This window comes from Clavispora lusitaniae, assembly GCF_014636115.1.
Source record: "Clavispora lusitaniae strain FDAARGOS_655 chromosome Unknown tig00000038_pilon, whole genome shotgun sequence".
NCBI classification, from domain to species: domain Eukaryota; kingdom Fungi; phylum Ascomycota; class Pichiomycetes; order Serinales; family Metschnikowiaceae; genus Clavispora; species Clavispora lusitaniae.
The window spans coordinates 170,468-184,575 of NW_027093976.1; the positions used below are offsets into that span (position 1 = coordinate 170,468).

A 14,108-nucleotide genomic window follows, 5' to 3' on the forward strand; every position below is an offset into this window, starting at 1 on the left:
GGAGACAAATTTCTACTCATCTCATCTCTAATAATCATCTGGCCATGTCTCGTTTGATTGTTAAAGGGCTTCCAAAATATCTTACCGAAGACCGGTTGAAGGAGCATTTTGCCAAGGAGGGCGATGTTACCGATGTCAAACTCATGAAAAAGAGAAATGGCGAAAGCAGACAATTTGCATTTATCGGATACAGATCTGGCTCCGATGCTGAAAAGGCGGTCAAATACTTCAACAGAACATTCATAGACACAGCCAGAATCGAGGTTCTGGTGGCGAAAACCTTTGCTGATCCCACAGTGCCAAAGGCCATGAGAGACAAGAGAAGACTTTTGGAGCAGAGGTTGAGGGAGGAAGAGGAGAGGCTTTTACGCCAGAAAGAAGAGGCCCAGGAGTACAAGAGACGCAAGCTTGAAAAGAAATCCAAGCTCGACGAGGAAATCGAAGCAAATCCAAAGTTGAAGGAGTTTATCAACACCATGAAACCATCTTCTCAGGTGCAGTCTTGGGCAAACGACTCTTTGGCAGACGGATCCGGTGCTCCATCCACAAAAGCGTTGGAAGAAGCTTTGGCAAAGCAAGATGGGCCATCTCCAGAAATCAGCCAAAAGTACGAAGTCGCTCAAGTGGCAGAAAACCAAAGTGACGACGAGTATGATGATTTCCACAAGAAAGACGACAGTGACGAGGAAATGATGCCGTTGCCAAGGGAGGACGAAAACGCCGAAGAGGACACAAGCAATGCACCCATAAATCCAGAAGAATCCAACGACACTAGTCTAGCCAAGGACGAGACCGTTTCGGACCTCGATTGGCTCAAGCAGAGGAGAATCCGCATGAAGGAAAATGAAGAAGAACAAGAAACCGAGAAGACAGAAAACCAGACAGAGAAAGCTGAAAAACCAGTGAAATCAGAGAAGACGGAAAGCAAGCCTCAACGCAAACCAGTGGAATACGTGAGTCCTGAAAAACTTACGGCCGACAAAATCTTGCAAACAGGCCGTCTTTTTGTGAGAAACATCTTGTATGACTCGAAGGAAGACGACTTCCGTGAGCTCTTCTCTCAATATGGCCCACTCAAAGAAGTTCATATTGCTGTGGATACTAGAACAGGAAAGTCCAAGGGTTACGTTTATGTTCAGTTCAACAACAATGAAGATGCTGTTTCTGCATTCACGGCTTTGGACAAGCAGATTTTCCAAGGCAGACTCTTGCATATCTTGGCTGGTGAAGCCAAAAAAGACCACAAGCTCGATGAGTTTGCATTGAAAAACTTGCCACTTAAAAAACAACGGGAGCTCAAGAAAAAGGCACTGGCAAGCAAATCCCAGTTCAACTGGAACTCTCTCTTCATGAACAGCGATGCCGTGTTGGAGTCTGTAGCGGCGAAAATGGGTATCGCCAAGTCGCAATTGATTGACCCGGAGAATTCCAATTCGGCTGTCAAGCAGGCTTTGGCCGAAGCTCATGTCATCGGAGATGTGCGCAAGTTTTTCGAAGAAAGAGGTGTCGACTTGACTACTTTTAGCCAAAAGGAAAGAGACGACAAGATCATCTTGGTCAAAAACTTCCCATATGGCACTTCGCAAGAGGAAATACGTGATCTTTTTGCGGAATACGGGCCTTTGAAAAGAGTCTTGATGCCTCCAGCAGGAACAATTGCTATTGTGGAGTTCAGGGACTCTCCAAGTGCCCGTTCTGCATTTACGAAGTTGGCTTATCGTATGTTCAAAAAGGCCATTCTCTATTTGGAGAAGGGTCCTAAAGATTTGTTTGTACGTGAACCTACATCCGACGAAACTGTTTCGCAAAGCGAGAAGACAGAAAAACCCGTTGAAGCAAAACTTACTGCTCGTGATGTTATGGAAGACGCAAACGAGTCCGAGGAAGAACAAATGGCTGAAGTTGGCCCAACCGTTTCTGTTTTTGTCAAGAACTTGAACTTCTCAACGACCAGTGCGCTGTTAAGAGAACTTTTCAGCGAGTTGCCAGGTTTTGTAGTGGCAACAGTGAAGACGAAACCAGATCCAAAGAAGGAAGGTGGTGTTTTGAGTATGGGTTTCGGTTTTGTTGAGTTCAAAACTAAAGAGCAAGCAGAGGCTGCAATTTCTGCTTTGGATGGCCATGTTTTAGAAGGTCACCGGATTCAATTAAAAATCTCCCACAGAAAATCAGGATCCAAGCCTCAAGGTGCCAAGTCATCCAAGTCCAACAAAATCATCATCAAGAACTTGCCTTTCGAAGCTACAAGAAAAGATGTCTTGGAGCTTTTTGGTGCTTATGGATCGGTCAAATCGGTCAGAGTCCCCAAGAAATTCGACAAGCTGGCCAGAGGTTTTGCTTTTGTGGAGTATACGATGTTGAAGGAGGCAGAAAATGCCATGAACCAGTTGGAGGGTGTCCACTTGTTGGGCAGAAGATTAGTGATGCAATATGCCGAGAAAGAGTCGGACAATGCCGAGGACGAAATCGAGAAGATGACGCAGAAGGTGAAAAAGCAAGCGGCCTCGAGAGAAATGGCTGCTGTCAGGCTGTCGGGCAAGGGCAAGTTCCTGTTGGACGAAGAGGAACAAGATCCATTCGCAGAATTCTAAATGGAACTTGCAACTGGGTTTTAATTTGGTTACTATGCATAATAAGAATATAGAGATGTGCAAATGTCATGAATATGTATAAGTGTAAACCTGTCCGAATCGATTCAACTTATGATGGATACTGAACTCATAGGTACTTGCGGTATCAATAGAGTGAATAAATTTGATCTTTGGAGTATTGAGTTTGATGTAAGATACTCCACTGTTTTTTGAATAGATGACATTTTGAGCTCTGAAACTGGTTTCAGTACTGAGATGGTTCTTATATTTGAAACTGGAAATGAAAGGTGTGTTTAATTAATTTTGATACCTTCTTACATGCTATACGTACAACTCACGTACAGTAAACGTAAATATTATTTTCATAACTAATCAATGGAGCAGTAGAACACATAGCACATAAGAATGAAATTCACTATTCACTAATCAACTAATGAAGTTCCATACCATTAGTGAAAAGTTTTAGTGATTGGAAAAGTCTAAAACAACGCTCCAGATACTAAGCACAACTCTTCTCCTTCAATCTTACGAAAACATTTACTACTGACAAACAATTTGGTATATTTACAAGATCAATTCAATTATTAACAAGACGGGGTGAGGGGAGCTTAGTTGTGCTCCAAGTATTGGGAAACATTAGACAACAAGGATCTGTACGAGTTTTCCTCCTTCACTTCGGAAAATCCAAAGATAAAGTCAGCCAATTCGGCATCAACACCTTTGTCCAGCAAGTACTTCTCAACAGCAGCCTGTAAAGACTCGTCCAAGTTGGAGAAACGAGGACCCTGGTACTCGAACTTGCCCAAGAAGGTGCCGTCTTGTTCAACCTGCTTGATGAAAGCAGATGCATCAGGCTTGTAGTTGAAGTAGTCCACGAAAAATTCTTCTTCTGAGCTTTGCAACATCAAGTTGAAGAAAAGACCATCGTTTTTGGCTGGGTTCGACACGAAAACCTTGACGTTGGCAAAGGTAGACTCGTATTGGTAAAGCTCGTCCTCGAACTTCTCGCCAGCCTCTTCCTCCTCAGCAGCCTCAGGTGCACCGAAAGAAACGTCGGTAACTTCGTCAATGTCGAAGAACACTTGAAGCACTTCGCCAGACTCCAAAGTCTTGGACAATTGGACGTTGGACTCGTTTTCCACCTCGGACACCTTGAAACCGCTTCTGGTCAAGTACTCCGCGTGGTCTGGAGCCAACTCGTTTTCAACAGAGGTGGCAAGTTTGTGTTCAGATTTCACCACTTCAAGCAATTCTTTGGAGGCATTGGCGACACGCAAAGAAGAGGCAAAAGTTCTGGTGTTCAACAAAATTGGGGCTCTTCTGGCCAATTGCGGAGCAGCCAATCTGGAAATGGCAGCAACAGAACGGGAAGCGAAAAATCTGGACATGGCGGAAAGAAGAAAGTAGGAGATGAGGAAATGGAATGAGATTCTCTCCCTGTAGCATATTTTGGTGCGCTCAATCACGTGCCCACACTTTCCCATCTCCATACACATATTTGACTTACTCGTTACGTTAAGCTGTGTCCAATGAATCAATTTGTAATATAAAAAGAAATATGAAAGAAGTCATTAGGTGGGACTGTTGTCCTCGTGAAAGCGCTATTCGCGCGTGGACTGGCGCATGGCCCGAAGAAATTCTTGTACAAACAACGACGACCGTCTGTAGCGGCGTTCTTGATATTTTTCAAAAATCGCCTTGTGATTCTGTTCCGCTTGCAGACAAATGTCCATGAATATGCGTGCCAACGGTCTCAACTGTTCCTCAGTGTAGCCTGAGTAGAACACGTGGAGCTCTGTCCACGAGCCCTTGTTGAGAATTTTCCTCAGTAGATAGTGTGCGCCTGCTGCAAGCCACGATGGCTGCGAGGCGACAAAGCGTGAGTCCATGATTGTGATTTCCAAAAAGTATTTGGCTAAGGTTCGTGTTTCGTAGTCGTAGTCGTCGGCCTTGGATGTTCTTCTCAAAAACGACATGGGGCCAGGCCAGCCCATGTCAAACTCGAGCACGTCGATCATAAACCGCTCAGCTTTGAGAAAGTCATCGATATTATAGGCATTGTCGGCCATGTAGGCCACTTCTTGGACGGTGGGGCAGTTGATTTCTTCATACTTGGCAGCAATGAATAACGCCACAGCACCAACAAGCTGGAAACGCGATAAAGACACTCGGCGACGGCTAAGGAAGCGGTCAATATAGTTCACCGTTAGGAAAAGCGTTTCTGGAAGTAGGTTAAAGCGCTGGTGCACTTGCACCACCCAATCGATAAGCACGCCACGCATTTCCCATCTTAGTTCATCCTGGTTGTCCATGTAATTAGGTGACGGTGAAAGTCTGTGTTCTAGCTCATGCAAATAATTGAAGATCTCGGGCGCGTATTCAGCCACCATGGTCACATCGTATGTGTCTTCGTCGTTTTCGTCCAATGTGGTGCGGGAATACTTGTTCATGACATGCTGCAATTCGTTGAAAATTTGGCGGTTCCATTTGGGTTCTTGTGGTCCCGAATAGTCTATCTTGTCGTCGTCATCGTCATCTTCTTCTTCCTCCTCTTCTTCTTCGTTCGACACTTTGTCACTCAACGCATCAGAGAAAATCTGCGGTGTCGCGGGCTCCGAGTCTGTCTGACCGGGCACAGGGGGAATGCGATCAAAGTGTCTGTGTATTAGCACATCGTCTGAGAGAGGCTGCGTGCTGGTTGACAAGGGTGCAGACGCCACAATGTCGTTTTCTTGGTCAGCCTCCTTCACTTCGACGCGGCGGCGCCGTGTGTCGTCGCGTTTTGCAACACGCGAAGCGGCCAAGTTGGTTGATAACGTGCCAAGGACCCGTCTTTGCAGGCCCAGCGAGCGGCGGTTGATGTTTTCAGACGAAGACCGCACATGCGATCTGAGATCGTGCGACATGGTGAATAATGTGGTGTGTTAAGCGAATGACAGGGGTGGGAAGTAACACCGGGGCACAAGATTCAATGCTGCAAAAGCTCAGCAGAGATGGGCGTCCAAAACAGAAATTTACCCGTGTAGTGGGAACAGGCACAAACTGGGGGGATAAGGTTGTGCAAGGGGAAAAAACGGAAACGGACTTTCCAAAGCTAACACGCCGAAATTCCGTAGAGCCGTTTCAGCTGCGTGGGGAAAGAAAAGAAAATTGACTAGCTTGTAGCCAAAGGAGAGCAGCTCGAGTCAAAAGAAGCTGGTGAAGAAAACAAAAGAGTGTGTGCGCAAAATGGAGATTCCAGAAAATATGGTGCAGGGTGCACGGGTGTGATGTCTAGCTAGGCCAGGCAAAAGAGCAGTAAACGATAGATTTTGTGATTTTGAAAAGTTTGAGAGTGGATAAGAGTGGGTTTAGTCTTGAGAAAAATGCTCAATTCTAGAGATTATCTTGTGTGATTTGCACTTTTGTTTCCTCCTTCTTCTGCCCTAGCCAAAAGTCTAGTGCGGTGTTTGTTTATTTACGTCGCGTTGGGTGCAGGTCTTGCAACCGTAGCTTCAAACTTTGTTTGTTTGTTGCATCTTTTCTTCTGGATCACGTGAATCACCACGTCTGTTTCACGTGGCTTACTCCATTTCTTCTTCCCTCCAATGCCTCTAGTGTTGGGGCCCGTCGTTGACAATGAGACCCGGTGTGTGCATTACCACCTGCTGCTTGATGTGATTGCCATCAAATTCAAGTGCTGCGGCCGTTTCTATCCCTGCTACAAGTGCCATGAAGAATGCGAGACCCATCCAGTTGAAAAATGGCCCAAGGCAGAGTTGGCTACGGCCCAGATCATTCTTTGTGGCTGCTGTAAGCTGTTGCTCACTTTTCTTGAGTACCTGGGACATGGGGACAGGTGCATGTCATGTGGAGCGAACTTTAACCCAGGCTGTTCAAACCATTATGATATATACTTTGATGTGGAGAAGAAGAAGGAGAGAATTACGGACGAGATCTAACTCGAGAGCACTTTTAGTACTTGTTTTCTTCTTGATGTTCAGCTAGAGTTTTGGTTTATTCGGTTTTTCAATTATGCGGTACTGCTATCTAAGCTGCCTATAAGCCGTTTCCTCCAATAGATCAATGACAGAAAGCTAGTGGAGTATTTAATATGAGCGTAGCGCCGAACTGAGCAAAACTAGCTTTGTTGATGGGTTTTGTTTTCTGCGTCTGAGTGATTCATATTCTCAATAATTGGCATTTTGACCTAAAATTGTATAAATAGCAAAATAAGCAAGACTGGCACCATTTGTTGATCCATCATGGATGATTCTGGATGATTTGTCGCTGATAAGCATATTTGCTAAAAACAATACTACACCTACTATAGCAGACGTGATCAATTAACAGTTTTACAAGGGTTTGCTGGTGAATGCGACTGGTGCAACATGTTCAATAATCTGTGCAAACTTCTGACTAGTAGACGAATAACTCAAACTAGGAATCGTCTAAGTTAACAATTTCGTATGAGTTTGAGCTGGAGTTGCAAATTTGAACTCTTGACAATTACAATCAATTATGATTCCCTAAATTTCAAGTAATGGCTTGATTTTCAGCATGGCCGATAACGTAACATTACTCAGAATAGCATATCCAATTGGCCAGTGGACCACATAATGCTACTTGGGCCAATCCATACAATAAGGCCCAAACTTCCAGAAAAGAACCAACCACATGGAAGACATGTCAAAGCTCTTGAGTACATTGTCAGACACCTTCGTTTTATTTACTGTGCTTTGAGAAGCTGTCTAGTATCCATCGCTCGTGTCTCTTACTTTAAATGGCGGAGCCCAAACTCCACTAAAAGTGAGACATTTCCCGTTTACTAGGTCACTCTTTCGTCCAAGCCTCAAGAACTCGGCGTATTCTCGGAGGACCAGAGAAAAGTTCGGAACTAAGGCCCGAGGCCAGCGACACAGCCTTTTTCGCTCTACACCACAGAAATCGCGAAGTGCGATATTAAATTTGCATTTTCGTGGCCGTATAGGCGAACGGCTTGCTTCTGCAGTCAATTAATGTCAGGGCCAGCTCCATCGGATCTGCATCTGCACCGAAGTTTTATTTCTTTCTGCCCTTTCAATCTTCACTTCTCTTGCATCCATTTCTATCCGTTTCAGTAATGCTTATCATATTAGTAGCCATGCTGATGGACCATTCACTAGAGCAGTAAAATTTCCTCTTTCAGCATTGCCCAAGCATCGGTAATGCACCTCTCTTCTGCATGCTTCTTCTTTTTTCGTTCATCACGGAAACTCTGCTGGAAACATTAATTGTAACAGCACAGCCCCAGACTACACCCGTGCCTCCCCATACTAAAGCCACCGCCCAGCATTTTTCTCCAGTGGCATTCCGCATCGGCGCCTGCACACAAGCGCCCACCACTTATCAGCTTCTCCTTTCTGCATGCACCCAATACCTCTCCAGGTATTAGAAAATAATCAAGAGTAAAATAAAAACGAACCGCTTTGGCGAGAAAAAGAAAGAAAAAAAAGTTCCCGCATCACCCATCTAATCCCAACAGCTCCACAAAGTCGCCATGAACGACCGAACCTCTATTATCATCTCCAACTTGACCAAAAGCGATTTCGTTGCGGCACAGGGCAAATCGCTTTCGTTGGCGGCACAAATCAAGCTCGGCGTGCTCAATCTTCCGGACCAGCCCGACTTCTCCAATCTCGTCGTGCAATGGTCCGAGTTGCCCTTTTTGAGCCGGATCGTGGCCATTTTCAAAACCCCAGAGGCGGCTTCTTTGGCCTACGGTTTTCTAGAAAAGTCCTACAACGGCACGCCTCTCTTCACATTGCCGCCAACGGCGAAACTTTCTCTCCAGGAAAATCTTTTGCAGCGCTCCCGCCTGGCAAACTCGCTTTCGGACATAGACCCGGTTCCCGTGCCCCAGAACAAAGATGCGTACCACGAGCCAGAACCGCAGCCGTTTGACGCTGACAAAGACCTTCCACGGCTTGGCATCGATGTTGCTGAGCTCAATGACTCTGCGCCACCGATCCGGGACTTGCGCCGCTCCAGTTCCGTCATGAAAACCTTGTTTGCGCCTCCGCTTCGGCTCGATACGAACTTGGCCAGCAGCGACGAGTCTCCACGCAGTCCTACAATCACGTTGGAGGAAACGCCATAGCTGGGTTATGGCGGTTATCATACTCAACGGTAGCAATTGTTGGCATGAAACGAATTATTTCTTATTACGGGTCGATGAATGGACTGGAGTGGGCAATTGGGCAGTCACCGGTAACCATAGTGGCCAGTCACTGGGAGTCATAATGACCAGTCAAAGTGGTGGGCTCTTCAATTGGCCTGGAATGCTCTGTAGCCAAGTCGAGTTGGTCGATTGTCACAGAGCATACCATAGACCAGTATAATAAATCAGACTAATCTCAAGTTATTCCAGATCTAGTAAAATCCATCATACAAGCAAATCCAGTCTTACAATCACACATTCATCCGGCCTACCAATACATGTATGCACCAAAAAATGTAAACTCTTTTAGTCACTCTGTCTCATTATTCTGCATCCATGTCACTGGATTTTTGTCTGACGTAGCCTTTCCTCTCGTGACGCGCGCAAACTTGGTAGTCGAGATTCCCATTACTATACTCTTTTCATCAAAAATGGCAGTGAAAGGTTTGGGTCAGGTTGACCAGAAGTACGATGGTATGTGATGATCTGATGTTGTGAATAATTTGTTCTGGCCGTGCTAACATCTAGGCTCCTCGTTGAGAATCGGCATTCTCCATGCTCGCTGGAACTCGAAAATCATCGATGCTTTGGTGAAAGGTGCCATTGCCCGCATGAAGGAGTTTGGCGTCAAGGAGGAAAACATTGTGGTTGAGTCTGTTCCAGGCTCATTCGAGTTGCCTTACGGCTCCCAGCTCTTTGTTGAAAAACAGAAAAAGTTGGGCCAGCCTCTTGATGCCGTGATCCCCATTGGTGTTTTGATCAAGGGCTCCACCATGCACTTTGAGTACATCTGCGACTCCGTCACCCACCAATTGATGAAACTCAACTTTGAGCTCGGAATCCCTGTGATCTTTGGTGTTTTGACCTGTCTTACTGACGAACAGGCCGAAGCCAGAGCTGGTCTTATTGAAGGCAAGATGCACAACCATGGAGAGGACTGGGGTGCTGCTGCTGTGGAAATGTCTGTGAAGTTCAGAGCTTAGACGGCAGAAACAACGTGATATGATATATGAGTATATGGCGGCGACAATAGTATGATTCATAATAGTAGGACTACGGGGGCTTCAGCATGGCGGCATGGCCCTAACAGTATGTGATAATAGAATGTTCATGAGAATTCTCACAGTGCCAAATTACGCAACAAGAATGGAAGTACAAAAGGGAATTACGTTCAGCGATCATGAATTTATTGGAATTTGTGTACTGGCACCCAGATACGCCTTGTATTCAAAATGAGACAATGCTATACCGACATTTTGAACATAAATACTAAATTCTATTAAATTGGAGTATGAGTATGGATCTCGCCAAGCGACGAGGTGAGTTCAAACATGCCCCATACTGATATTTGAAACGAGAATGTCTCTTTACATTTGCATCTTGTAAAATATAGCGAAATTCTTAACTATGTACAAGTGAAATACAGAACTAAACTTACTTGGCGGTACCGGACCGTGTTGGTTCAGCAGAATCGTTTTCTGCTGGTTTTGTTTCTGTTATTTTCTCGTCCCTTTCTTGAACCAGAGCATCCGGCAAACGCTTGTTTGTGATAAAACATACGGCAATGACTGCAATAGCAGAAAAGCCCAAGTTCATATAGAACGTGTTTCGAATGGCCAGCATCACCTGGTGCTTTAGAAATTTTTGTGCTGGAGCAGACAACTTTGCAATCGCTGCAGTGGAACTCACTATCGCTCTAACATCAATTGTAGACAATTCTTTAATTACCTCCTCGGGTTGCTTCTTCAAGTTTTCGTGGACTTTATTCAAATATGACGCTGAGTAGACCGCGTCCGCCAAGTTAGAAGATAATGCTCCGCCAAAAGACCTCATAAAATTAACCAAAACCGTGGCCAATATTGTTCCGCCTGGTGTCTTGGGAGCCAGGATCTGTCCACTGAGCATGCAAGCTTGCATCAAAAAGCCAATACCCAAGCCCATGGGAATTAAAAGGCCGATTTTTCTCGAGCTTGAAGAATCCACCTCAAGTAAACAAAGCAAGCCTGCCCCAACCATGCCCAAAAAAGCACCAAAGACAGCAAAAGGTTTGACGTAGCGTGTCACCTTCGATATAATGGCTGATGCAAAGGAGACAACCACAACTGCTATGATAAGAGGTAACAAATGGACGCCTGATTCCCAGGCATCAGCGTCATGAATAACTTGGAAGTACACTGAAAGATACAAGACGGCGGAGATAAAGGAGGCGTATGCTCCAAATAGAGCAAAAGCTGACGCTTCGACCTGGAACACCCGAAGCACTTCCCAAGGCAACATGGGGTGCTTAGAGAAGCGAACATTCCAGACAAAAAAGATGATGGAGACAACACCTCCAACAACAAAGCAAGCAATCACTGCAGCTGAATTCCATGCATATTGCCCGCCAGCTCCAAACGTCAAGGCCAAAAGGAAAACCACCAAGCCAGCAGAGAGAAGGATGACCCCAGGATAATCAATCAACTTGAGCTTTTGTCTGATGCTACCCTTAGCCTTGGGAGGGTTGTATACAAGGACAAACAACAGGAAAGCAGCACCACCCACTGGCAAATTGATGTAGAAACACCATCTCCAAGATACATGCGATGTGAATGCACCTCCAATCAAAGGACCCAAAACAGAAGCAACGGCGAAAACAGTGCTCAATATGGCCATTGCTATGGGCCGTTTCTGGATAGGGAGAATTTCTGTACCAATGATAAACGTTATGCTTTGAATGCCGCCTCCACCAATTCCAGCCAATACTCTTCCACCAATCAAAACGTTCATGCTGTTGGCAAGAGCACACATGAGTGATCCTGCTTCAAACAAAATGATGGCTGCCATCATTGTGACTTTTCGCCCGAAAATAATCGAGAGTTTTCCCCACACAGCTACCAAAACGGCCATACTGATGAGAAACCCGGCCGAGATCCAGCCAATCTTGTCAAATGCATTGAACTTGTTTCCCACGGTGGTCAATAATGTAGCAATGATTGTTTGGTCCAAGGCAAAGAGGAAAAAACAAAAGAATATGGCAACAAAACATAGAACAAGTTTTTTGCCCTCGAGATACATTTCCTCTCGTCTTGTTCCATCGCCCGCATCACTTTCGAAGAAGCCTTTTTGCGTATCTTCGGTAGGTCCAGTCATGTTTAATCTTATATTTGCTGACGAACAAAGGTTATAGGTTTCTGTGGTTTCATTGGTATCCCATTTATATGTTTACTTCCAGCCGTACGTGAAGTGGTAAGTTAGCGCCGTTTAAGCGTTCCCACATGCATTTTGACATTAAGTGATATCTTGTATATTGAATTTCACCTATTCTCTTTTCGAAGGTTACTATGGATTAAAGTTGGCTTGAGTATTTCAATAATACTACTCCAGTCAGTGATGGAGTTTGTTTTTTGAGAATCTCAAGAATGCAAATGTATTTACTAGTGGCCCATTTAAGCGGCCGAGCATATTCGGACCCTAAAGTATACATATATTGGTTCCAGTGGCAACCCCTCTCATCTGGATCTCCAATTTACAAGGCCGATTCGGAGTTGGGTAAACTCTTATCTTTAATGGAGGAGCCCAGGTTGTTCCCTTCTTGAATATTAGACACTTCAGTACTTGGTGTGCACATACAAGATCAATTTGTGGGGATACGAACCTCGCAACTCAGACTGCAAAGGTGGTGTTTATAAACACCAAATTGGACCATGGAAGAATATGAAGCAACTTGAAAACTGCTTAGTTGTTGCTAATGGGATTGGATACATCGTAAGCCAATCCTGTTATGGTGTGTTTCCCCAAATGTACAAAGAGATCATTTTGATAGTTTCCGCCGTCTTCGGTCCGTGCTTCCGTTTATGCTTCCGTTCTACTGCAGATTCCGAATTGGTTACTTCACACCAGGATGCTGGTTTCTTATATATATCTATCTGGGACACGTTGCCTGAATTGTACATGATGGCACCAAAGTAAGAGACGAGACATTTTTAGAGAAAGCCAGTGGAGATATTTAATTCAGAGAGTGGCTAGCTTTACCCAGTTTACATGAAAACAAAAGAAATGATCTCGTAGTTATGCAAGCAGAGGGAAAAGTATCTGGTACGATGACGTTCACATTCAGGAAGAATTGGAAGGACATGTTTTCCTTTTCCTTACTATTCTAGACTGAAAGTATCTCTCCAACTTCTCGCGGATTAAATGATTGTTTTGCGTAAATCTAGTTGGCTCCCTTCATTATACTCTGCTGGCTCTCTATTATACGACATATCGATTGGAGTAGAAGAGATGTAGGGCTGATCTAGAAGAAGTATTTTCGTTCCCTTTCTTCGTTCTTTTTTTGTTTTTTGCCATCTTCCTCTAATTTCTTTTTCGCCACATCTCTGGGGCGAGATAAGCCGCATGTTCCTCCGCTTAGACTTTCACTTGGGTTGGATGCGGTTCCACCGAGGTAGGAGCTACATACCCACGTATGGACAAGATACGACATTTTCTGAAGCTAGTAGATGCACAAAGCATCTGTGGTAAAGAAAACAGGACATTTTGTCTTGATGCTACAGGGCGATTGTGCACTCCATCAATTAGGTGGTACATGGAGGAATTGTGGAAGGTGGAAAACAAAAAAGAAAGATGAAAACTGGAAAGAGAAAAGTAGTTTAGAATCAAAATGGAATCGAGACTGACAACTTCTCAAGTTTATGGGCTTCTCTGTTCTTGTTTGGTAAGTGCTATTGAATACATGGAATCAAACTTTGCTTCATAAAGACACGACGCAATTCTAATCAACAAGCAAAACAGATGGTGAAACAAGAATAGAAGTAACTAGGGAATAAGGCTCCGCGGCCTTTGGCTGTACTTTAAATTGTAATGCAAACGATTCATTTAGACATTCGTTGAAACTTTTTGGGGTAACCAAATCATGGGGCCTGGAGTATGCGAATTTACTAGCGTCAAGTTGGTCTTATTTGTCCGGAATCTTATTCAATACAATGTAGGCAGGTGTTCAAGATAGGTCAAGAGTGTATCTTTCCTGAAAGAAACAATAATCTGGGTAACCCAAAACCACAATCACAGAGGTCGACAGCATTCTTTTTTCTCATATTAAGTTCATATCATAGCATTAATATACGCCTGCGTATGTACAAACAAATTCACATACAGTGTCGTTGTAGACATCAGTTGGTATTGATAATTTATGGCCATCGGGACATCATTCTTGCATATTGCCGATGAACAATAAATCTCATCAGACTTGTGAGTTCCTCTTTATGTTTTACCGAAATACATACAAATCTCTCCCATTATGCAAGCAGGCCTTAAGTCCGCACATGAACCACCACTTGCAGAGAAAAAACATCAACGTAAAA

The 14,108-nt window shown here is 44.5% G+C and overlaps 7 protein-coding genes across 7 annotated transcripts; 4 read left to right on the forward strand and 3 right to left on the reverse strand. All coding sequences in view use genetic code 12, as the record gives it.

Annotated features, from left to right (window-relative positions):
* Window positions 1-44: 44 nt before the first annotated feature.
* On the forward strand, window positions 45-2,591 carry FOB63_001205 (RNA-binding ribosome biosynthesis protein; the record flags this gene model as incomplete). The annotated part of the gene is made up of 1 exon (XM_002618720.2): window positions 45-2,591. The coding sequence occupies one exon, from the start codon at window positions 45-47 to the stop codon at window positions 2,589-2,591; it is 2,547 nt and encodes an 848-aa protein (XP_002618766.2).
* Window positions 2,592-3,199: 608 nt separating this feature from the next.
* On the reverse strand, window positions 3,200-4,087 carry MAM33 (Mam33p; the record flags this gene model as incomplete). Its single annotated transcript, XM_002618719.1, has 1 exon — window positions 3,200-4,087. The coding sequence occupies one exon, from the start codon at window positions 4,085-4,087 to the stop codon at window positions 3,200-3,202; it is 888 nt and encodes a 295-aa protein (XP_002618765.1).
* Window positions 4,088-4,192: 105 nt separating this feature from the next.
* Window positions 4,193-5,497, reverse strand: CLB4 (B-type cyclin; the record flags this gene model as incomplete). The annotated part of the gene is made up of 1 exon (XM_002618718.1): window positions 4,193-5,497. One exon carries the CDS (start codon window positions 5,495-5,497, stop codon window positions 4,193-4,195), a length of 1,305 nt encoding a protein of 434 aa, XP_002618764.1.
* Window positions 5,498-6,178: 681 nt separating this feature from the next.
* On the forward strand, window positions 6,179-6,532 carry FOB63_001208 (uncharacterized protein; the record flags this gene model as incomplete). Its single annotated transcript, XM_002618717.1, has 1 exon — window positions 6,179-6,532. One exon carries the CDS (start codon window positions 6,179-6,181, stop codon window positions 6,530-6,532), a length of 354 nt encoding a protein of 117 aa, XP_002618763.1.
* Window positions 6,533-8,109: 1,577 nt separating this feature from the next.
* On the forward strand, window positions 8,110-8,709 carry FOB63_001209 (uncharacterized protein; the record flags this gene model as incomplete). The annotated part of the gene is made up of 1 exon (XM_002618716.1): window positions 8,110-8,709. The coding sequence occupies one exon, from the start codon at window positions 8,110-8,112 to the stop codon at window positions 8,707-8,709; it is 600 nt and encodes a 199-aa protein (XP_002618762.1).
* A 491-nt stretch (window positions 8,710-9,200) lies between these two features.
* Window positions 9,201-9,752, forward strand: RIB4 (lumazine synthase; the record flags this gene model as incomplete). Its single annotated transcript, XM_002618715.2, has 2 exons — window positions 9,201-9,243; window positions 9,298-9,752. The coding sequence occupies 2 exons, from the start codon at window positions 9,201-9,203 to the stop codon at window positions 9,750-9,752; spliced, it is 498 nt and encodes a 165-aa protein (XP_002618761.2).
* A 451-nt stretch (window positions 9,753-10,203) lies between these two features.
* FOB63_001211 (MDR family MFS transporter) lies at window positions 10,204-11,898 on the reverse strand (the record flags this gene model as incomplete). Its single annotated transcript, XM_002618714.1, has 1 exon — window positions 10,204-11,898. One exon carries the CDS (start codon window positions 11,896-11,898, stop codon window positions 10,204-10,206), a length of 1,695 nt encoding a protein of 564 aa, XP_002618760.1.
* Window positions 11,899-14,108: the final 2,210 nt, after the last annotated feature.